At 37.3% G+C, this 25,835-nt stretch overlaps 1 protein-coding gene across 6 annotated transcripts; it reads right to left on the minus strand.

Moving 5' to 3' along the window:
* Nucleotides 1-8: 8 nt before the first annotated feature.
* Nucleotides 9-25,430, minus strand: LOC117091080 (ankyrin repeat domain-containing protein 36B-like). 6 transcript variants are annotated; one of them, XM_033223561.1, is made up of 18 exons: nt 25,362-25,430; nt 23,661-23,689; nt 23,494-23,566; nt 21,780-21,808; nt 21,603-21,675; nt 19,908-19,936; nt 19,741-19,813; nt 18,037-18,065; nt 17,871-17,943; nt 16,154-16,182; nt 15,987-16,059; nt 14,276-14,304; nt 14,109-14,181; nt 13,261-13,289; nt 13,094-13,166; nt 11,398-11,426; nt 11,242-11,314; nt 9-278 (listed from the first exon to the last, which is right to left on the minus strand). In XM_033223561.1, exons 1-18 carry the CDS (start codon nt 25,387-25,389, stop codon nt 175-177), a joined length of 948 nt encoding a protein of 315 aa, XP_033079452.1. In that variant the 5' UTR covers nt 25,390-25,430; the 3' UTR covers nt 9-174. The 6 variants fall into 6 exon arrangements, with proteins under 6 accessions (XP_033079452.1, XP_033079449.1, XP_033079459.1 ...); XM_033223558.1 differs by lacking the exon at nt 9-278 and adding an exon at nt 348-619; XM_033223568.1 differs by lacking the exons at nt 9-278; nt 21,780-21,808; nt 23,494-23,566 and adding an exon at nt 348-619.
* Nucleotides 25,431-25,835: the final 405 nt, after the last annotated feature.

Raw genomic sequence — 25,835 nt, forward strand, 5'->3', positions numbered from 1 at the left:
CAAGGGTAAAGATTAGATATACGTTATTATCGATTCCAACACTAAGTTTTATAACTAGTTAAATGTTTGTAAAATGAAATATTAAATTATAATCAACTGATACTAAAAGGCTAATCCAAAGGTAAATTCATTTCAAATATGCTGTAGTACCAAAGCAAGGAAAACAAGATTAAATCAGAAATTTGATTTTAAATTTTTACATACCCGTGGCTGGTTATTTTCATAGTCTTCAAGCCTCTTTTGTTCTCCCTCTGATGCCATTTCTAAGTCTTGTTCTACTAAAAAATATATATATTAAGTTAAACCGAGCTACACAGAACAGTCAGATAAAAGCCATAGTCGGCCGGGTGCGGTGGCTCACGCCTGTAATCTCAACACTTTGGGAGGCTGAGGCGGGCGGATCACGAGGTCAGGAGATCGAGGCCATCCTGGCTAACAAGGTGAAACCCCATCTCTAATAAAAACACGAAAAATTACCCGAGTGGGCTGGCGGGTACCTGGAGTCCCAGCTACTCGGGAGGCTGAGGCAAGAGAATGGCTGAACCCGGGAGGCAGAGCTTGCAGTGAGCCGAGATCTCACCACCACACCTCCAGCTTGGTGGGCAGAGCCAGACTCCGTCTAAAAAAAAAAAAAAAAAAAATCCATAGTCTTTCTAAAAGCAGAAAATAAAACTGTTTAAACGAAGCTTAATCTTTAGTATAATATTTACTTCTGCTTTTTTTTTTATTATTATACTTTAAGTTCTAGGGTACATGTGTATAACGTGCAGGTTTGTTACATATGTATACTTGTGCCATGTTGGTGTGCTGCACTCATCAACTCGTCAGCACCCATCAATTCGTCATTTATATCAGGTATAACTCCCAATGCAATCCCTCCCCCATACCCCCTCCCCATGATAGGCCCCGGTGTGTGATGTTCCCTTTCCCGAGTCCAAGTGATCTCATTGTTCAGTTCCCACCTATGAGTGAGAACGTGCGGTGTTTGGTTTTCTGTTCTTGTGATAGTTTGCTAAGAATGATGGTTTCCAGCTGCATCCATGTCCCTACAAAGGATGCAAACTCATCCTTTTTTATGGCTGCATAGTATTCCATGGTGTATATGTGCCACAATTTCTTAATCCAGTCTGTCACAGATGGACATTTGGGTTGATTCCAAGTCTTTGCTCTTGTGAATAGTGCCACAATAAACATATGTGTGCATGTGTCTTTATAGCAGCATGATATATAATCCTTTGGGTATATACCCAGTAGTGGGATGGCTGGGTCATATGGTACATCTAGTTCTAGATCCTTGAAGAATTGCCATACTGTTTTCCATAATGGTTGAACTAGTTTACAATCCCACCAACAGTGTAAAAGTGTACCTATTTCTCCACATCCTCTCCAGCATCTGCTGTTTCCTGACTTTTTAATGATTGCCATTCTAACTGGTGTGAGATGGTATCTCATTGTGGTTTTGATTTCCATTTCTCTGATGGTCAGTGATGATGAGCATTTTTTCATGTGTCTGTTGGCTGTATGAATGTCTTCTTTGGAGAAATGTCTGTTCATATCCTTTGCCCACCTTTTGATGGGGTTGTTTATTTTTTTCTTGTAAATTTGTTTGAGTTCTTTGTAGGTTCTGGATATCAGCCCTTTGTCAGATGAGTAGATTGCAAAAATTTTCTCCCATTCTGTAGGTTGCCTGTTCACTCTGATGGTAGTTTCTTTTGCTGTGCAGAAGCTCTTTAGTTTAATTAGATCCCATTTGTCAATTTTGGCTTTTGCTGCCGTTGCTTTTGGTGTTTTAGACATGAAGTCCTTGCCCATGCCTATGTCCTGAATGGTACTACCTAGGTTTTCTTCTAGGGTTTTTATGGTATTAGGTGTAACATTTAAGTCTCTAATCCATCTTGAATTAATTTTCGTATAAGGAGTAAGGAAAGGATCCAGTTTCAGCTTTCTACTTATGGCTAGCCAATTTTCCCAGCACCATTTATTAAATAGGGAATCCTTTCCCTATTTCTTGTTTCTCTCAGGTTTGTCAAAGATCAGATGGCTGTAGATGTGTGGTATTCTTTCTGAGGACTCTGTTCTGTTTCATTGGTCTATATCTCTGTTTTGGTACCAGTACCATGCTGTTTTGGTTACTGTAGCCTTGTAGTAGAGTTTGAAGTCAGGTAGCGTGATGCCTCCAGCTTTGTTCTTTTGACTTAGGATTGTCTTGGCAATGCCAGCTCTTTTTTGGTTCCATATGAACTTTAAAGCAGTTTTTTCCAATTCTGTGAAGAAACTTCTTGGTAGCTTGATGGGGATGGCATTGAATCTATAAATTACCTTGGATAGTATGGCCATTTTCACGATATTGATTCTTCCTATCCATGAGCATGGTATGTTCTTCCATTTGTTTGTGTCCTCTTTTATTTCACTGAGCAGTGGTTTGTAGTTCTCTTGAAGTGGTCCTTTACATCCCTTGTAAGTTGGATTCCTAGGTATTTTGTTCTCTTTGAAGCAATTGTGAATGGAAGTTCATTCATGATTTGGCTCTCTGCTTGTCTGTTACTGGTGTATAAGAATGCTTGTGATTTTTGCACATTAATTTTGTATCCTGAGACTTTGCTGAAGTTGCCTATCAGCTTAAGGAGATTTTGGGCTGAGACAGTGGGGTTTTCTAAATATACCATCATGTCTTCTGCAAACAGGGACAATGTGACTTCTTCTTTTCCTAACTGAATACCCTTGATTTCTTTCTCTTGCCTGATTGCCCTAGCCAGAACTTCCAACACTATGTTGAATAGGAGTGGTGAGAGAGGGCATCCCTGTCTTGTGCCAGTTTTCAAAGGGAATTTTTCCAGGTTTTGCCCATTCAGTATGATATTGGCTGTTGGTTTGTCATAAATAGCTCTTATTATTTTGAGGTACGTTCCATCAATACCGAATTTATTGAGCGTTTTTAGCATGAAGGGCTGTTGAATTCTGTCTAAAGCCTTTTCTGCATCTATTGAGATAATCATGTGGTTTTTGTCTTTGGTTCTGTTTATATGCTGGATTACGTTTATTGGTTTGCGAATGCTGAACCAACCTTGCATCCCAGGGATGAAGCCCACTTGATCATGGTGGATAAGCTTTTTGATGTGCTGCTGAATCCGGTTTGCCAGTATTTTATTGAGGATTTTTGCATCGATGTTCATCAGGGATATTGGTCTAAAATTCTCTTTTTTTGTTGTGTCTCTGCCAGGCTTTGGTATCAGGATGATGTTGGCCTCATAAAATGAGTTAGGGAGGATTCCCTCTTTTTCTATTGATTGGAAGAATTTCAGAAGGAATGGTACCAGCTCCTCCTTGTACCGCTGATAGAATTCAGCTGTGAATCCATCTGGTCCTGGACTTTTTTTGGTGGGTAGACTATTAATTATTGCCTCAATTTCAGAGCCTGCTATTGGTCTATTCAGGGATTCAACTTCTTCCTGGTTCAGTCTTGGGAGAGTGTACGTGTCCAGGAAATTATCCATTTCTTCTAGATTTTCTAGTTGATTTGCGTAGAGGCGTTTATAGTATTCTCTGATGGTAGTTTGTATTTCTGTGGGGTCGGTGGTGATATCCCCTTTATCATTTTTTATTGCATCTATTTGATTCCTCTCTCTTTTCTTCTTTATTAGTCTTGCTAGCAGTCTGTCAATTTTGTTGATCTTTTCAAAATACCAACTCCTGCATTCATTGATTTTTTGGAGGGTTTTTTGTGTGTCTATCTCCTTCAGTTCTGCTCTGATCTTAGTTATTTCTTGCCTTCTGCTAGCTTTTGAATGTGTTTGCTCTTGCCTCTCTAGTTCTTTTAATTGTGATGTTAGAGTGTCCATTTTAGATCTTTCCAGCTTTCTCTTGTGGGCATTTAGTGCTATAAATTTCCCTCTACACACTGCTTTCAATGTGTCCCAGAGATTCTGGTATGTTGTATCTTTGTTCTCATTGGTTTCAAAGAACATCTTTATTTCTGCCTTCATTTCGTTATGTACCCAGTAGTCATTCAGGAGCAGATTGTTCAGTTTCCATGTAGTTGAGCGGTTTTGATTGAGTTTCTTAGTCCTGAGTTCTAGTTTGATTGCACTGTGGTCTGAGAGACACGTTGTTATAGTTTCTGTTCTTGTACATATGCTGAGGAGTGCTTTACTTCCAATTATGTGGTCAATTTTGGAATAAGTGCGATGTGGTGCTGAGAAGAATGTATATTCTGTTGATTTGGGGTGGAGAGTTCTATGGATGTCTATTAGGTCCGCTTGGTGCAGAGATGAGTTCAATTCCTGGATATCCTTGTTAACTTTCTGTCTCGTTGATCTGTCTAATGTTGACAGTGGAGTGCTGAAGTCTCCCATTATTATTATATGGGAGTCTACGTCTCTTTGTAAGTCTCTAAGGACTTGCTTTATGAATCTGGGTGCTCCTGTATTGGGTGCATATATATTTAGGATAGTTAGCTCTTCCTGTTGAATTGATCCCTTTACCATTATGTAATGTCCTTCTTTGTCTCTTTTGATCTTTGATGGTTTAAAGTCTGTTTTATCAGAGACTAGTATTGTAATCCCTGCTTTTTTTTTTGTTCTCCATTTGCTTGGTAGATCTTCCTCCATCCCTTTATTTTGAGCCTATGTATGTCTCTGCATGTGAGATGGGTCTCCTGAATGCAGCAGACTGATGGGTCTTGACTCTTTATCCAGTTTGCCAGTCTGTGTCTTTTAATTGGAGCATTTAGTCCATTTACATTGAAGGTTAATATTGTTATGTGTGAACTTGATCCTGCCATTATGATATTAACTGGTTATTTTGCTCATTAGTTGATGCAGTTTCTTCCTAGCCTCAATGGTCTTTACATTTTGGTATGTTTTTGCAATGGCTGGTACCGGTTGTTCCTTTCCATGTTTTGGGCTTCCTTCAGGGTCTCTTGTAAGGCAGGCCTGGTGGTGACAAAACCTCTAAGCATTTGCTTATCTGTAAAGGATTTTCTTTCTCCTTCACTGATGAAACTTAGTTTGGCTGGATATGAAATTCTGGGTTTAAAATTCTTTTCTTTAAGAACGTTAAATATTGGCCCCCACTCTCTTCTGGCTTGTAGAGTTTCTGCTGAGAGATCTGCTGTTAGTCTGATGGGCTTCCCTTTGTGGGCAACCCGACCTTTCTCTCTGGCTGCCCTTAAGATTTTTTCCTTCATTTCAACTTTGGTGAATCTGGCAATTATGTGTCTTGGAGTTGCTCTTCTCGAGGAGTATCTTTGTGGCATTCTTTGCATTTCCTGAATTTGAATGTTGGCCTGCCCTACTAGGTTGGGGAAGTTCTCCTGGATGATATCCTGAAGAGTGTTTTCCAACTTGGTTCCATTTTTCCCCTCACTTTCAGGCACCCCAATCAGACGTAGATTTGGTCTTTTTACATAATCCCATACTTCTTGGAGGCTTTGTTCATTTCTTTTTCTTCTTTTTTCTTTTGGTTTCTCTTCTCGCTTCGTTTCATTCATTTGATCCTCAATCGCTGATACTCTTTCTTCCAGTTGATCGAGTCGGTTACTGAAGTTTGTGCATCTGTCACGTATTTCTCACGTCATGGTTTTCATCTCTGTCATTTCATTTATGACCTTCTCTGCATTAATTATTCTAGCTGTCAATTCTTCCACTCTTTTTTCAAGATTTTTAGTTTCTTTGCGCTGGGTACGTAATTCCTCCTTTAGCTCTGAGAAGTTTGATGGACTGAAGCCTTCTTCTCTCATCTCGTCAAAGTCATTCTCTGACTAGCTTCGATCCGTTGCTGGGAATGAGCTGCGCTCCTTTGCAGGGGGAGATGCGCTCTTATGTTTTGAATTTCCAGCTTTTCTGCCCTGCTTTTTCCACATCTTTGTGGTTTTATCTGCCTCTGGTCTTTGATGTTGGTGACGTACTGATGGGGTTTTGGTATAGGTGTCCTTCCTGTTTGATAGTTTTCCTTCTAACAGTCAGGACCCTCAGCTGCAGGTCTGTTGGAGATTGCTTGAGGTCCACTCCAGACCCTTTTTGCCAGGGTATCAGCAGCAGAGGTTGCAGAAGATAGAATATTGCTGAACAGCGAGTGTACCTGTCTGATTCTTACTTTGGAAGCTTCCTCTCAGGGGTGTACTCCACCCTGTGAGGTGTGGGGTGTCAGACTGCCCCTATTGGGGGATGTCTCCCAGTTAGGCTACTCAGGGGTCAGGGACCCACTTGAGCTGGCAGTCTGTCCCTTCTCAGATCTCAATCTCTGTGTGTGGAGATCCACTGCTCTCTTCAAAGCTGTCAGACAGAGTCGTTTGCGTCTGCAGACGTTTCTGCTGCTTTTTTTGTTGTTGTTGTTTAGCTGTGTCCTGTTCCCAGAGGTGGAGTCTACAGAGACAGGCAGGTTTCCTTGAGCTGCTGTGAGCTCCACCCAGTTCGGGAGCTTCCCAGCAGCTTTGTTTACCTACTTAAGCCTCAGCAATGGCGGGCGCCCCTCCCCCAGCCTCGCTGCTGCCTTGCAGTTAGATCGCAGACTGATGTGCTAGCAATGAGGGAGGCTCCGTGGCCCTGGGACCTTCCCGGCCAGGTGTGGGATACAATCTCCTGGTGTGCCCGTTTGCTTAAAGTGCAGTATTGGGGTGGGAGTTACCCGATTTTCCAGGTGTTGTGTGTCTCAGTTCCCCTGGCTAGGAAAAGGGAATCTCTTCCTCCTTGCGCTTCCCAGGTGAGGCAATGCCTCGCTCTGCTTCAGCTCTTGCTGGTCAGGCTGCAGCAGCTGACCAGCACCGATTGTCCGGCACTCCCTAGTGAGATGACCCCAGTACCTCAGTTGAAAATGCAGAAATCATCAGTCTTCTGTGTTGCTCGCGCTGGGAGTTGAAGACTGGAGCTATTCCTATTCGGCCATCTTGCTCCGCCCCCCAATATTTACTTCTTTAAGAAATGCTTTTAATCCTCCAAAACTTCAGGAAACTATTTGGGGAGGCATGGATGTCACCAGGTTCAAGCCATGCAAACATGGTCAAAGATTCACTCACAAATTTATCCACCCAACATCAATAAACAAAACCATCAGAAATAAAACAAAATGAAAAAATCCAATAGAAACAGATGAAGTAATAGCACACTGTTCTTTACTTCACAATGGTACCTTATAACAGCACATTGAGTCTGTTGTTCATTATTAATCGTTTTCAAAATGACTGCTACTGTTTACACTTTTATCAACGTGGAGTCTCTTATTTATGTCTAAAATATTTTCCTCAACTATTCTGACACATTTCTTTCACAATTTAAGACTCAGCTACGAGAAGTCTTCCTTGACTCTGGCCATCTTTCCTCAGATAAACGGTTTTATTTAATACAGGTTTTATAAAATATGTAGTTAGGGTTTCAAAAGCGAGATTATGTCTCAATAGAAGAGTGTATCTATTCCAATGTAAACATGTTGACTGATAACGAGAAAAATGATCCTTATAAAGAATAGCACATCATGAGCCTGAGAGAGTAAGTGTCAAAGCTGATGGCAGGATGCTATGGCCTATCTTTAATGCAATACATCAGATTCAATTATACCATTATACTACAAGCATTTATCATATTCAACTATTTTTCCTATTATTTTGGGAGTACAAAGTTGTGAGGACTTCCAATAAATATACAATTTATTTCTCATCAGAGAAACTGTTTGAAATTATTCAGCTTAGATAGACAGTTGTAGAGTAAAAATTAATAAAACTATTCATTTTTTTATACCTAGTTGGGCTATTGCTATGTCTGCATTGCTTGTATCTTGCAGTTTGGCCCTGTCAAGAAGTTTCTGAATCCACTCATACAAGAAGATATATAAACCACATCAACAATAGTGTATAGGCTAGGTGAGGTGGCTCACACCTGTAATCCCAGCACTTTAGGAGGCTGAAGTGGGTGGATCACAAGGTCAGGAGTTCGAGAGCAGCCTGACTAACATGGTGAAATCCCATCTCTACTAAAAATACAAAAATTAGCCGGGCATGGTGTCATGTGCCTGTAATCCCAACTACTCAGGAGGCTGAGGCAGGAGAATTGCTTGAACCTGGAAGATGGAGGTTGCAGTGATCCAAGATTGTAACATTGCACTCCAGGCTGGGAGACAGAGCAAGACTCTGTCTCAAAAATAAATAAATAAATAAATAAATCCAAAACAACAAGAAAGTGTATAATAAGCTTTCAGTGTGAAAAATAATTGTCAAAAATGAAAAATTTCCACAGACATTAAGAACTCTTTGTACTTCAAAATCAGTGCAATGTTCACTGAATATATTGGTTTTGTTATTCAAAGAATGAATGCTATAACTTTTTGTTTCTCAAATTCGTTTGATTTGATATACCATGCTAATCTCTAAGGCACATTCATGGAACCGTGATCTTATTTTAAAATAGGGTTCTTAGTAAAATCAGTCAAAGGTCCTTAGTTCAAATAAATTTCATTTGATTAACTAATATCAACACTTCTATGTAACTCTCACAAATTATTCCCACCACTTCTTTCCTCTTTATTTAGCAGTAGTATCTTATATGTATAATTTCTATTTCCTAAATTTTTGTTCCTTCCCCTCTGGCTAGAAACATGCTCAGAAATAATAGCAAAATGACATTGTTATGTTACAAACTGCTACCAGATGGCAAACAGGTATATGGAAAGGTGCTCAACATCACTGGTCATCACAGAAATGCAAATCAAAGCCACAATGAGGTATCTTCTCACCTCAGTTAAAAAGGCTTTTATCCAAATGGCAGGCATTAAGAAATGCTGGTGAGGATGTGGAGAAAGGGGAACCCTCGTACACCATTGGTGGCATTGTGAATTAGTACAGTCACTATGGAGAACAGTATAGAGTCTGCAAAAAATTAAAAATACAACTACCTACATGATCCAGCAATCCCATTGCTAGGTAACCACTCAAAAGCAAGAAAATCAATATTATAAAAGAGAAATCCGACCTGACATGTTTATTGCAGCACTTTTCACAATAGCCATAATTTGGAATCAACCTGAATGTACATCAACAGACAAATGGGTTTTAAAAATGTGATACACATACTACTCAGTCATATGAAAGAATAAGATCCTCTCATTCACAGTGACATGGGTGGAACTGGAGGATGTTATGTCAAGTAAAATAATCCAGTCACAAAGGATATGAATAGACATTTCTCAAAAGAAGACATGCATACAGCCAACAGACACATGAAAAAATGTTCCTCATCACTGGCCATCAGAGAAATGCAAATCAAAACCACAATGAGATACCATCTCACACCAGTTACAATGGCAATCATTAAAAAGTTAGGAAACAACAGGTGCTGGAGAGGATGTGGAGAAGTAGGAACACTTTTACACTGTTGGTGGGATTGTAAACTGGTTCAACCATTGTGGAAAACAGTATGGCGATTCCTCAAGGATCTAGAACTAGCAATACCATATGACCCAGCCATCCCATTACTGGGTATATACACAAAGGATTATAAATCATGCTGCTGTAAAGACTCATGCACACGTATGTTTATTGTGGCACTATTCACAAGAGCAAAGACTTGGAATCAACCTAAATGTCCATCAGTGACAGACTGGATTAAGAAAATGTGGCACATATACACCATGGAATACTATGCAGCCATAAAAAAGGATGAGTTCATGTCCTTTGTAGGGACATGGATGCAGCTGGAAACCATCATTCTCAGCAAACTATTGCAAGAACAGAAAACCAAACACTGCATGTTCTCACTCATAGGTGGGAATTGAACAATGAGATCACTTGGACTCTGGAAGGGGAACATCACACACTGGGGCCTACTATGGGGAGCGGGGAGAGGGGAGGGATGGCATTGGGAGTTATACTTGATGTAAATGATGAGTTGATGGATGCTGACGAGTTGATGGGTGCAGCACACCAACATGGCGCAAGTATACATATGTAAGAAACCTACACGTTGTGCACATGTACCCTAGAACTTAAAGTATAATAACAATAAAAAAAGAAGGCTTCACATGTTGTCATTCCTTTGTGGGTGTGAGAAATTTAAAAAATAGAGCACATGGAGATGAAGAGAAAAATCACCATTACCGCAGTCTAGGAAGAGTGTGGGTGTGGTAGGAAATTAGGATGCTTAATAAGTACAAACTATAGTTAGAAACAATGAATAAAATCTAGCATTTTATAAAACAAAAACATGACTACAGTCAGCAATAACTTGTTGTACATTTTAGCGGTACTGAGGAAGTACAAATTAAAAGCATAAAGAAATGGTTAATGCTGGAGGTGATGGATAACCCATTAACCATGATGTCATTATTACACATTGTATGCCTGTATCAAAATATCTCATTCACTCCATAAACATAAACATCTACAATTTACTCATTAAAATTAAAAACAAACAAACAAAAAAAGTAACACACACACAAGCACACAGTGTGCTAACAGAACATCTGATTGGTTTAATATAATAAGCGTAACAAAATTGACTAGAACCAATAAAAGTTAAAACAAACCAAATATGTTACCAAACAAAACATTTCATTAGATAAAAGCCATAATTTGAACTGACTTTAAAGCAAAACAAATATTTTAGAGTACCAAAATAGATCTCTTTAAATAGCTAAAAACCATTGAAATTCCAAATTGGAAACTTCAGAGTATCAAAATGTAAAAGTAGAAACATCTGAATAAAACCTGGTATTTTAAGGCCAGGCCCAGTGGCTCATGCCTGTAATCCCAGCACTATGGGAGGGCGAGGCGGGAGAATCACCTGAGGTCAGGAGTTCAAGACTGGCCTGACCAACATGGAGAAACCTTGTCTCTACTAAAAATACAAAATTAGCCAGGCATGGTGGTGCACGCCTGTAATCCCAGCTACTTGGGAGCCTGAGGCAGGATAATCACTTGAACCAGGAAGGCGGAGGTTGCAGTGAGCTGAGATCGAGCCATTGCACTCCAGCCTGAGCAACAAGAGCAAAGCTCTGTCTAACAACAACAACAACAACAAGAACAAAAACAAACAAATAAACAACAAAAAAACCCTTATATTTTTAAAAAATATATTTTCTTTATGCATACAAATCTCATTTTTGAAAACCTAAATAAAAATGATAATGGCTACATTATTTAGCTGAAATCCTGAAATAAAATATAAAAGTGAAATAATTGAGAATAGAAAGACTATGAGCATTACAAATAGATTAATGTACATCTTTCCACAGTTAAATCTGCATTACAAAGTTTACCTGGTGTGGATATTTGTACATCCTTCATTTTGGCGGCTATACTCAGAACAGAATCTTTATTTTCAATTGTAACCTGAATGGTTTTAAAACAAAATGATTAGCACATGATGTATATTGTATAGGATATGCAGTTAATACAAATGTAAGAGCAATTACCTTCAAGGTGAGCAGATTCTCAGGATACTCTAACAAGCAAAAAATATATATAATCAATCATATGTAAATGTGGTAAGGCCAACCATACATTCATGGAATGCTAGCATCACACTCAATATTCTTGCCTGTATTAGTGTATGGTTTCATGTTTTTCTAGTTTGTTTCTTTGAGACAGTAACATGACAGAAATGCACTGAAGAAATTAGGAATACAGGCTTCAAAAAACATACCGTTACAAGTTAAAAAGTGAAATTATGCTCCACATCTATTACTAAAAAATAAGTATTAATGTGGATATGCTGACTAACAAGGAGAAATGTGATCTAAAATCAGAGAAGCAACTCATAACCCTAGAAATATATATAAAAGTTAGTGCTAACTGTGACTGTATGACTTTCATGCAAGACATCAGAAGGATTTATACAATTTTAACAAAAATATTCATCATGTTCTTTAACTTGCCCAATAATTGAGAAGGCCCACAATTACAATGACACTTCAGTTGAATGTACACTTCACATCTCTTCACTGGAAGTGTGCTACATTGATCAACTTGGATATATGTTTGGTGAATCCCAGTAGGTAACATTCATTATTTATCATACCCATATGGTGTAATAATCTGCCTACATTTCTTGTATTCTCTAGTTTAGCCTTCAGAAAGTTTCTTCATCCACTAATGGCAAGAAGGTATAATATATAAACCCCATCAAAAAGTACAAAAAATTATACATATTTATACAAAATGGAATTGCAGCACGCATTAGATATTAATAAATCTTACATTTGGATATCAGTCCAATGTTCATTGAAAATAACCATTTTAGGATTCAATTAATGCATTCAACATTATTTCTGTCTCTCTGAAATTAGTCTGCTCTGGACTATCACTTTACTATAAAGAATTTTCACTAAATAGCTATTTTAACAAAAAAGTCAGCACTTTGGAAAAAAGCCAATGTATTCATATTAAATTTTAACTCATTTGAGTAACTAATAAAAATATATCTCTGATGTCTGATAGTAATAAACAGGAATAATGAGACACTGTGGTTTATCCCAATTCTAGCACTCCTTCCTGATTCCAGTAGACGTTGGAGCAGCCAGAAGTCAGATCTTCTGGCATGCAAATATTCCAAAAGCATCTGAAGTGAGTTCGCTCAGGTTTCCTCAGCAGAAACCCCAAAATTACCTAACTAACTTCTTCCTTTCCCTCTTTCTTGCCTTGCAATCCCTTTTTCTTGATGAAAATAATTACTACATCAGTGGTCACTTTGCTTCTCATTCTCCAGTGTTGATGGGTTATTATGACAACTTCTTCCCTCTGGTTGTAGCAGAACCATCTGACATCTATAACTTCTATTACTTCTTCTCTTTCTCCTTCCCCTCTCCACAGAAACATGCTCTGAAAGCACAGCAAATTTATGCTGTCCCCTGATCCTCTTATGTCTTGGACTGTTTTCCAACGGTTCTTCTACATGATTTCAATGTAGGGAAGTCTATAACCTTGTTACTAAGATCATGGCCAAGGAACAGCAGCATCAAAATCACCTGAGAACTTACTAGAAATGCACAATCTCAGGCCTGCTGAATCAGAAAGTGCATTTTCAATGAGCCCCCTGCTGATTTATTCAGGGGTGGGACGTTCTCTTCTATCTTGAGTGCACATGACATTAAATGTGTATTGCCAAATTACCTGTTCCAGATTTCCGACCAACCATCATTCTTCTTGCAATATTCAAAACAGGAACTTTCTTTTTAAATATAACCTGAGTGGAATGAGAAGCAAAATAGTCAATACATAATATATATCTCATAGACTATACAATTCGTAATTCAAAATATAAATGCAAGAGTAACTACCTTCCAGGCTGATTGTTTCTGAGGAGACACTGAAAAGCAAAAGAAATATATAATCCATCATATGTAAATATGATAAAGTTATCCATACATTCATGCAGTGTTAGCATCAAGCTGTACCCTCCTGCCTGTACTAGCATCGGATTTGATGTTTTATACTTTGTGTCTTTGGGACAGGAACATGAGGAAATACACTGACGAAAATGGGAATACAGGCTTCCAGAAAATATACAGTCTCAAATTACAAAGAGATATTATGGGTCATGTGTGTATTACTGAAATAAAAAGTGTTAACATCAATGTGAATATCCCGAATGATGAAAAGAAACGTGATCTAAAATCAGAGGAGCAACTCATACACCCAGGAATCAATGTCAAAGAAGGTAGTAAATGCTACTGCATGTTTCTCATGCAAGACACCAGAAGGATTTATACCGTTATACTACTAATATTCATCATGATCTTTAACTTGCCTGATAATTGAGCAGGTACACAATGGCAATGACACTTCCGTAGAATTGTACACTTCACAAGTCCTCAGTGGAAGTGTCCCAGCTTCATCAGTTTGGATACAGGTTTGGATAATCCTAGTATATAATATTCTTTATTTCTCAAACCCATGTTGTGTAATAATGTGTCTACATTTGTTGTGTCCTCTAGTTTAGGCTGGGAAGATCATGTCCAAGACCAGCAGCATCAGCATCACCCGAGAACTTATTACATATGAAGAATCTCAGGCCTACTGGATCAGCATGTGCAGCTTCGATGAGTCCCCTGCTGATTTATTTGGGGAAGAGACGTTCTTTTCTATCTTTACTGAACATGACATTAAATATGTTTTGCAATATTACCTGTCCCAGATTGTTGTCCATCCTTTATTTCTGTGGCTATAATCGAAATAGAATCTTTCTTGTCACTTGTAGCCTGAATGGAATTTTAAACAAAATAATCAATAAATAAAGTAGGTTTCAAAGACTATACAGTTACTGGTTCAAAATATAAATGAGAGTTTCATTACCTTCAAGGCTGGTTGTATCTGAGAAGACACTGAAAAGCAAAAGGGATACACAATCACTCATATGAGTACATGTGATAAAGTTATGCATACATTCATGCAGTGTTAGCATCAAGCTGTATCTTCCTGCCTGCATTAGTGTAGGCTTTGATGTTTTCTCCTTTGTGTCTGGGGATTGGAACATGACAGAAATACACTTAAAAAAAGGAATACAGGCTTCACGAAATACGCCTTTATAATTTCAAACATGGGATGATTACTCGTATGTCTAAAATTAAAATAAAACCGTGTCAATATCAATGTGGATATGCCGAGTGATGAGCACAAATGTGATCTAAAATCAGTGGAGCAACTCACACACCTAAGAATCAATGTCAAAGCAGGTGGTACATGATCCTGCATGTCTTTCATGCAAGAAATCAGAAGGATTTACATCATTATGCTACAAGCATTCATCATGCTCTTTAACTTGCCCAATAACTGAGATGATACACAATTACAATGACACTTCAGTTGAATGTACACTTCACGTCTCTTCAGTGGAAGTGTCGTACATTGATCAGCTTGGATATATGTTTGCTGAAATCTAGTAGATAATATTCATTATTTCTCACACACGTGAGGTGTAATAATTTGACTAAATTTCTTGTATTCGCTAGTTGAAACTTCCAAAAGTTTCTTCATCCACTCATGGCAACAAAGGATAATATATTAGCCTCAATACAAGTATCATCAATTATCAATTTTGACATACTTCTACAAAGTAAAACTGCAACAAGCATTAGATATTAGTAAATTTTACATTAGGAATCACTCTAATATTAATTGAAAATGACCATTTTAGGAGTTAATTAGAATTCAACATAATTTTTGCTTCTAAAATAGCCTTCTTGAGAGTATCATGGTATTCTGTAAAGAGGTTTCATTACATAGCTATTTTATCCAAGAGTTAGCTCCTTGAACAAGGAAGGCAATGTATTCATATTCAAGTTGATTTCATTTTTTATAACTAAAATCAACAAAACATGTATCTCTGATGCCAAATAGTAACAAAAAGGAATAAGGAGTCACTGTGATTTATCCCAATTCTAGCATTGTTTCCTGCTCCAGTAGTTCCTGCAGCAGCGAAAATCAAATCTTCTTTTATGCAAATATTCAAAATGCATCCGTAGTGAGTTCACACAGGTTTCCTCAGCAGAAAATCCAAAATTACATAAATCACTTCTTATTTTCCCTCCTTCCAGCCTCACAATCCCTCTTCCTTGAGGAAAATAATTGCTACTTCAGTGATCTTGTTAGTTCTCATTCTACACTGTGTACAGGGTATTAGGATCACTTTTCCCTCTGTTTATAGCAATACGATCTGATGCTTATAATATCTGTTGCTTCATCTCTTTCACCTTCCCCTCTTGATGGAAACATGCAGTAGAATTAAAGCAAAATTATTCTGTCCCCTGAACCCCTTATGTGTTGAACTGCTGTCCAGTGGTTCTTCTTCCCAATTTCAACGTAGGGAAGTCTATAATCTTACTGCTCAGATCATGGTCAAGGACCAGCAGCATCAGGGTCACCTGAGTACTTATTAAAATGAAGAATCTCCGGTGTGCTGAATCAGAACGTGCAGCTTTGATGAACTCCCCACTGATTTATTTGGGGAAGTGAATTTCTCTTTATCTCGATTCAATATCACATTAAATGTGTATTGTAAAATTACCTGTCCCAGATATTTGTCCATCCTTTATTTCTGTCGTCACATTTGAAACAGAATCTTTCTTGTCACTTGTAGCCTGCATGGGATTTGAAACAAAATAATCAATACATAGAGTATATTTCATAGACTACACAGTTAATAGTTCAAAATACAAATGAGATTTTAATTACCTTCCAGGTCGGTTGTTTCTGAGAAGACACTAAAAAGCAAAAGGGATACATAATCAGTCATATGTACATATGATAAAGTTATTCCAATGTTCATGCAGTGTTAGCATCAAGCTGCATCTTCCTGCCCATATTAGTGAAGCCTTTGATACAAAGCCTTTTTACACTTTGTATCTTGGGAAAGGAACGAAACAGAAATACACTGAAGAAAACAGGAATACAGGTTTCACGAAATATACACTAATCATTTCAAACATATTATGATCTGTCATATGACTAAAACTAAAATAAAACAGTGTCAATTACAATAAGGATATGTCAAGTGATGAGGACAAATGTGGTCTAAATTCAGAGAAGCAACTCAATCACCTGGGAACCAATGTCAAAGTAGGTGGTACATGCACCCGCATGTCTTTCATGCAAGATACCCGAATGATGTAGACCATTGTACTGCAACCATTCATCACACTCTTTAACTTGTCCAATAACTGAGAAGGCACAAACTTACAATGACACTTCAGTTGAACGGACACTTCACGTCTCTTAAGTGGAAGTGTCCCAAATTGATCAGCTTGGATATATGTTTCCGGAATTCCAGTAAATAATATGCATTATTTCTCACAGCCATGTGGTACAATAATTTGCCTGTTTCTTCTGTTCTCTAGTTTAGCCTTCTGAACATTTCTTCATCCACTCATGACAACAAAGTATAATATATAAACCTCAATAAAAAGCATTATCAATGATCAATTTTAACATACTTCTACTAAATAAAACTGCTACAAGCGTTGGATATTAATAAACTTTTTCATTAGGAAATCACTACAATATTCATTGAGAATGACCATTTTAAGAGTTAGTTGATGAATTCAACATCATTTTTGTTTCTAAAATAGTCTTCTTAGGAGTATCATGCTCGCTAAAGAATATTCATTAAATAGTTATTTTATCCAAGAATTAGCTCTTTGATCAAATAAGCCAATGTATTCAAATTCAAGTTTATCTAATTTTTATAACTAAAATCAACAAAACATGAAAGTCTGATGCCTAACAGTAACAAAGAGGAGTAACGAGTCAGTGTGGTTTATCCCAATTCTAGCATTGTTTCCTGTTTCCAGTAGTTCCTGGTGCTGCCAAAATCAAATCTTCTTTATGCAGATCTTCCAAATGCATCGCAAATGAGTTCACTCAGGTTTCCTCAGCAGAAACCCCAAAATTACAAAAATAACTTCTTCTTTTCCCTCCTTTCTGCCTCGCAATCCCTCTTCCTTGGGAAAACTAATTACTACATCATTGGTCGTGTTAGCTCTCGTTCTACAGTGTCTACCCAATATTATGATCACTTTTCCAACTGTTTTCAGCAGTAGGATGGGACATCTGTAAAATCTACACTTCATCTCTTTCTCCTTCCACCCTTAGTGAAAACATGCTGTAGAATTAAAGCAAAATTATGCTGTTCTCTGAGCCCCTTATGTCTTGACCTGCTCTCCACGTTTCTTCTTCCCAATTTCAACGTGGGGAAATATATAATCTTACTGCAAAGATCATGTCCAAGAACAGCAGCATCAGTGTCACCCGAGAACTTATTACGTATGAAGAATTTCAGTCCTGCTGAATCAGAATGTGCAGCTTCGACGAGTCCCCCGCTGATCTATACGGGGAAGAGAAGTTCTTTTCTATCTGGACTGAACATGGCATTAAATGTGTTTTGCAGAATTACCTGTCCCAGATTCTTGTCCATCCTTTATTTCTGTGGCTATATTGGAAACAGAATCTTTCTTGTCACTTGTAGCCTGAATGGAATTTGAAACAAAATAGTCAGTAAAAAAGTATATTTCATAAACTATACAGTTAATAGTTCAAACTATAAAAGACAGTTTAATTACCTTCAAGGGTGGCTGTTTCTGGGAAGACACTGAAAAGCAAAAGGGATACATAATCACTCACATGTACATATGATAATATTATTCATACACTCATGAAGTGCTAGCATCGAGCTGTATCCTCCTGCCTGTATTAGTGTAGGCTTTGATGTTTTCTACTTTGTGTATGGAGACTGGAACACGACAGAAATAGATTGAAAAAAAAGGAATACAAGCTTCACGAAATATACCCTTACAATTTCAAACATGGTATGATTCGTCATATGTCTAAAACTAAAATAAAACAATGTTAATATCAATGTGGATATGCCGAGTGATGAGGACAAATGTGATCTAAAATCAGAGCAGCAATTCATACACCTGAGAATCAATGTCAAAGCAGGTGGTACATGATCCCACATGTTTTTCATGCAATACATCAGAAGGATTTACACTATTATACTACAAACATTCATCATGTTCTTTAACTTGCCTGATAACCGAGAAGGTACACAATTACAATGACATTTCAGTTGAACATACACTTCACATCTCTTAAGTGGAAGTGTCCTAAGTAGATCAGCATGGATATATGTTCCTGAATTCGAGTAAATAATAGTCATTATTTCTTACACCCGTGTGATGCAATAATTCGCCTAAGTTTCTTGTATTCTCTAGTTTAGCCTTCTGAACATTTCTTCACCCACTCATGGCAACAAAGTATAATATATAAACTTCAATTAAAAGCATCCTCAATTACATTAATTTTGACATACTTCTACTAAGTAAAAATGCTACAAACACTGGATATTAATAAGCTTTTCCATTCCAAAATCACACCAATATTCATTGAGAATGACCATGCAGTCAGTTTATCAATTCCACATTACTTTTGTTTCTAAAATAGTCTTGTTAGGAGTATCATGCTATTCTCTAAAGAATATTCATTAAATAGCAATTTTATCCAAGACTTGCTCTTTGATCAAAGAAGCAAATGTATTCACGTTCAAGTTTATCCAATTGTTATAACTAAAATCAACAAAACATGTAAGTCTGATGCCTAATAGTAACAAAGAGCAGTAATTACTCAATGTGGTTTACACCAATTCTAGCATTCTTTCCTGCATCCTGTAGCTCCTGGTGCTGCCAAAATCAAATCTTCTTTATGCAAATATGCCAAATGCATCTGAAGTGAGTTCACTCAGGTCCTCAGCAGAAAACCCAAAATTACATAAATAACTCCTTCTTTTCCCTCCTTCCTGCCTCACAATCCTTCTTCCTTGAGAAAACTAATTGCTACATCAGTGGACTCATTAGTTCTTGTTCTACACTGTGGATGAGTTATTACGATCACTTTACTGTCTGTTTTCAGCAGTACGATGTGAATATAAAATCTATACTTCATCTCTTTCTCCTTCCACCCTTGGTAAGAACATGCTGTAGAATTAAGGCAAAATTATTCTGTCCCCTAAGCCCCTTGTGTCTTGACCTGCTCTCCAATGTATCTTCTTCCCAATTTCAATGTGGGGAAGTCTGTAACCTTATTGTGAAGATCATGTCTAAGACCAGCAGCATCAGCATCACCCAAGAACTTATTACAACTGAAGAATCTCACGCCTGATGATTCAGAATGTACATCTTCAACGAGTCCCCCGCTATTTATTCAGGGAAGAGAAGTTCTTCTACATCTGGACTGAACATGACACTAAATGTGTTCTGTAAAATTACCTGTACCAGACTTTTGTCCATCCTGTTTTTCTGTGGCTATATTCGAAACAGAATCTTTCTTGTGACTTGTAGCCTGAATGGAATTTGAAACAAAATAATCAATAAATAAAGTATGTTTCATAGACTCTGTAGTTACTAGTTCAAAATATAAATAAAGATTTAATTACCTTCAAGGCTGGTGGTTTCTGAGAAGACACTGAAAAGCAAAAGGGATATATAATCACTCGTAAGTAAATATGATAAAGTTATCCATACATGCATACAGTGTTATCATCAAGCTGTATCCTCCTGCTTGTATTGGTGTAGGCTCTGATGTTTCCTACTTTGTGTCTGGGGACTGGAACATGACAGAAATACACTGAAAAAAGGGAACACAGGCTTCATGAAATATACCCTTACAATTGCAAACTTGGTATGATTTGTCATATGTCTAAAACTAAAATAAAACCCTGTCTATATCAATATGGATATGGCAAGTGATGAGGAGAAATGTGATGTAAAATCAGAGCAGCAATTAATACACCTGTGAATCAATGTCGAAGCAGGTGGTACATGATCCTGCATGTCTTTCAGGCAAGAAAGCAGAAGGATTTACATAATTATACTACAAACATTCATCACGCTCTTTAACTCGTCCGATAACTAGGAAGGTACACAATTACAATGACACTTCACATCTCTTCAGTGGAAGTGTCCTAAATTGATCAGCTTGGATATATGTTTGTTGAAACCTAGTAGATAATTTCATTATTTCTCACTCCCGTGTGCTGAAATAATTTGACTAACTTTCTTGACTCTGCAAGTTTAGCCTTCTGAAATTTTCTTCAAACATTCAACGTAACAAAAAATAACATATTAGCCTCAATAGAAATATCATGAGTTACCAATTTTGACATACTTCTACAAAGTTACACTGTTACCAGCATTAGATATTAATAAAATTTACATCCAGAAATCACTCCAATATTCATTGTAAATGACCATTTTAGGAGTTAATTTGAATTCAACATAATTTTTGTTACTAAAATAGTCTTGTTGGGAATATCACACTATTCTCTAAAGAAGTTTCACGGAGTAGCTATTTTATCCAAGAGTTAGCTCCCTGAACAATGAAAGCAATGTATTCATATTCAAGTTTATCTCATTTTTACGACTAAAATCAACAAAACATGTATCTCTGATGCCTCGTAGTAACAAAGAAGGGTAACAAGTCAATGTGGTTTATCACAATTCTAGCATTATTTCCTGCTTCCAGTAGTTCCTGCAGCAGCCAAAATCAAATCTTCTTTTATGTAAATATCCCAAATGCATCTGAAGTGACCTTACTCAGGTTTCCTCAGCAGAAACTCCAAAATTACATCAATAACTTCTTCTTTTCCCTCCTTCCTGCCTCACAACCCCTCATCCTTGAGGAAAATAACTGCTACATCAGTGGTCTGGTTAGTTCTCATTCTACAGTGTTTATGGGGTATTAGGATCACTTTTCCCTCTGTTTAGAGCAATACAACCTGACCCCTATAATATCTATTACTTCATCTCTTTCTCCTTCCCCTCTTGATGGAAAACATGCTGTAGAATTAAAGCAAAATGAGGCTGTCCCCTGAGCCTGTTATGAGTTGAACTGCTCTCCAATGATTCTTCTTCACAATTTCAAAGTAGAGACACCTATAATCTTAGCACTCAGATCATGGCCGAAGACCAGCAGCATCAGGGTCACCTGATAACTTATTATAAATGAAGAATCTCAGGCATGCTGATTCAGAACATGAAGTTTTGATGAACCCCCGGCTGATTTATTTGGGGAAGGGAAATTCTCTTCTGTCTTTATAGAACATCACATTAAACGTGTTTGGCAAAATTACCTGTCCCATATATTTGTGCATCCTTTATTTCTGTGGCTATATTCAAAACAGAATCTTGCTTGTCACTTGTAGCCTGAATGGAATTTGAAACAAAATAATCAATAAAGTATATTTCATAAAGTATATTTCATAGACTATACAGTTACTAGATCAAAATATAAATGAGAGTTTAATTACCTTCAAGGCTGGTTGTTTCTGACAGGACACTGAAAAGCAAAAGGGATACATAATCACTCACAAGTACATATGATAATGCTATTCATATATTCATGAAGTGTTAGCATCAAGCTGTATCCTCCTGCCTGTATTAGTCTAGGATTTGATGTTTTCGACTTTGTGTCCGGGGGGACTGGAAGGCGACAGAAATACACTGAAGAAAAGGAATATAGGCTTCACAAAATATACCCTTCCAATTTCAAACATGGTTTGATTTGTCATATGTCTAAAACTAAGATAAAATCATGTCAACATCAGTGCGGATATGCCCAGTGATGAGGATAAATGTGATCTAAAATCAGAGCAGCAATTCACACACCTGAGAATCAATGTCGAAACAGGAAGTACATGATCCCGCATGTCTTTCATGCAGGAAATCAGAAGGATTTACACCATTATACTACAAACATTCATCATGCTCTTTAACTTGCCTGATAACTGAGAACTTACACAATTACAATGACACTTGAGATGAATATACACTTCACGTCCCTTAAGTGTAAGTGTCCTGAATTGATCAGCTTGGATATATGTCTCCTGAATCCGAGTAAATAATATTCATTATTTCTCACACCCATGTGGTGTAATAATTTGCCTAAGTTTCTTGTATTCTCTAGCTTAGCCTTCCGAACATTTCTTCATCCACTCTTGGCAACAAAGTATAACACATGCACCTCAATAAAAAGCATCATCAATTATTAATTTTGACATACTTCTACTAAATAAAACTCCTACAGCCATTGGATATTAATAAGTGTTTACATTCAGAAATCACTCCAACATTCTTTGAAAATGACCCTGTTAAGAGTCAGTTGATGAATTCAGCATTATTTTTGCTTCTAAAATAGTCTTGTTAGGAGTATCATACTCTTCTCTAAAGAATATTCATTAAATAGCTATTTTATCCAAGACTTTGCTCTTTGATCACAGAGGCCAATGTATTCATATTCAAGTTTCTCTAATTTTTATAACTAAAATCAACAAAACATGTAAGTCTGATGCCTAATATTAACAAAGAGGAGTAATTAGTCAATGTGGTTTATCCCATTTCTAGCATTCTTTCCTGCATCCTCTAGCTCCTGGTGCTGCCAAAATCAAATCTTCTTTATGCAAATATTCCAAAAACATCTGAAGTGAGTTCACTCAGGTTTCCTCTGCAGAAACCCGAAAATTACATAAATAACCCTTTCTTTTGCCACCTTCCTGCCTCACAATCTCTCCTCCTTAGGAAAAATAATTGCTACATCAGTTGCCTCGTTAGTTCTCGTTCTATAGTGTCGGTGACTTATTACATTCACTTTTCTGTCTGTTTTTAGCAGGGTGATGTGACTTATCTAAAATCTATACTTCATCTCTTTCTCCTTCCACCCTTGGTGAAAACATGCGTACAATTAACACAAAATTATGCTGTTCCCTGAGCCCCTTATGTCCTGACCTGCTCTCCAATGTTTCTTCTTCCCAATTTCAATGTGAGGAAGTCTATAATCTTACCGCGAAGATCATGTCCAACACCAGCAGCATCAGCGTCACCCGAGAACTTACTACAAATGAAGAATCTCAGGCCTGCTGAATCAGAGTGTGCAGCATCAACGAGTCCCTCGCTGATTTATTTGGGGAAGAGAAGTTCTTTTCTGTCTTGACTGAACATGACGTTAAATGTGTTTTACAAAATTACCTGTCCCAGATTGTTGTCCATCCTTTATTTCTGTAGCTGTATTCGAAACAGAATCTTCCTTGTCACTTGTCGCCTGAATGGAATTTGAAACAAAATAATCAATAAGTAAAGTATGTTTCATAGACTATACATTTACCAGCTCAAAATATAAATGAGATTTTAATCACCTTCAAGGCTGTTTTTTTCTGAGAAGACACTGAAAAGCAAAAGGGATACATAATCACTCATACGTAAATATGATAAAGTTATCCATACATAATGCAGTGTTAGCATCAAGCTGTATCTTCCTGCCTGTATTAGTGTAGGCTTTGATGTTTTCTACTTTTTGTCTAGGGGCCGGAACACGATAGAAATACACTGAAAACAAAAAAGGAACACAGGCTTCACAAAATATACCCTTACAGCTTCAAACATGGGTGATATGTCATATGTCTAAAACTAAAATAAAACCGTGTCAATATCAATGTGGATATGCCGAGTGATGAGCATAAATGTGATCTAAAATCAGAGAAGCAACTCATACATCTGAGAAACAATGTCAAAGCAGGTGGTACATGATCCCGCATGTCCTTCATGCAAGAAATCAAAAGGTTTTACACCATTATACTACAAACATTCATCATGCTCTTTGACTTATCTGATAACTGAGAAGGTACACAATTACAATGACACTTCAGTTGAATGTACACTTCACATCTCTTCACTGGAAGTGTGCTACATTGATCAACTTGGATATATGTTTGGTGAATCCCAGTAGGTAACATTCATTATTTATCATACCCATATGGTGTAATAATCTGCCTACATTTCTTGTATTCTCTAGTTTAGCCTTCAGAAAGTTTCTTCATCCACTAATGGCAAGAAGGTATAATATATAAACCCCATCAAAAAGTACAAAAAATTATACATATTTATACAAAATGGAATTGCAGCACGCATTAGATATTAATAAATCTTACATTTGGATATCAGTCCAATGTTCATTGAAAATAACCATTTTAGGATTCAATTAATGCATTCAACATTATTTCTGTCTCTGAAATTAGTCTGCTCTGGACTATCACTTTACTATAAAGAATTTTCACTAAATAGCTATTTTAACAAAAAAGTCAGCACTTTGGAAAAAAGCCAATGTATTCATATTAAATTTTAACTCATTTGAGTAACTAATAAAAATATATCTCTGATGTCTGATAGTAATAAACAGGAATAATGAGACACTGTGGTTTATCCCAATTCTAGCACTCCTTCCTGATTCCAGTAGACGTTGGAGCAGCCAGAAGTCAGATCTTCTGGCATGCAAATATTCCAAAAGCATCTGAAGTGAGTTCGCTCAGGTTTCCTCAGCAGAAACCCCAAAATTACCTAACTAACTTCTTCCTTTCCTCTTTCTTGCCTTGCAATCCCTTTTTCTTGATGAAAATAATTACTACATCAGTGGTCACTTTGCTTCTCATTCTCCAGTGTTGATGGGTTATTATGACAACTTCTTCCCTCTGGTTGTAGCAGAACCATCTGACATCTATAACTTCTATTACTTCTTCTCTTTCTCCTTCCCCTCTCCACAGAAACATGCTCTGAAATCACAGCAAATTTATGCTGTCCCTGAGATCCTCTTATGTCTTGGACTGTTTTCCAACGGTTCTTCTACATGATTTCAATGTAGGGAAGTCTATAACCTTGTTACTAAGATCATGGCCAAGGACCAGCAGCATCCGCGTCACCCGAGTACTTATTACAAATGCAGAATCTCAGGCCTGCTGAATCAGAATGTGCAGCTTCAATGAGCCCCTGCTGATTTATTCGGGGAAGGGAAGTTCTCTTCTATCCTGAGTGAACATGACATTAAATGTGTATTGCAAAATTACCTGTCCCAGATTTCCGACCAACCATCATTCTTCTTGCAATATTCAAAACAGGAACTTTCTTTTTAAATATAACCTGAGTGGAATGAGAAGCAAAATAGTCAATACATAATATATATCTCATAGACTATACAATTCGTAATTCAAAATATAAATGCAAGAGTAACTACTTCCAGGCTGATTGTTTCTGAGAGAGACACTGAAAAGCAAAAGAAATATATAATCCATCATATGTAAATATGATAAAGTTATCCATACATTCATGCAGTGTTAGCATCAAGCTGTACCCTCTGCCTGTACTAGCATCGGATTTGATGTTTTATACTTTGTGTCTTTGGGACAGGAACATGAGGAAATACACTGACGAAAATGGGAATACAGGCTTCCAGAAAAATACAGTCTCAAATTACAAAGAGATATTATGGGTCATGTGTGTATTACTGAAATAAAAAGTGTTAACATCAATGTGAATATCCC

The sequence above is a fragment of the Trachypithecus francoisi genome, unplaced genomic scaffold, assembly GCF_009764315.1.
Source record: "Trachypithecus francoisi isolate TF-2019V2 unplaced genomic scaffold, Tfra_2.0 Contig01144, whole genome shotgun sequence".
NCBI classification, from domain to species: domain Eukaryota; kingdom Metazoa; phylum Chordata; class Mammalia; order Primates; family Cercopithecidae; genus Trachypithecus; species Trachypithecus francoisi.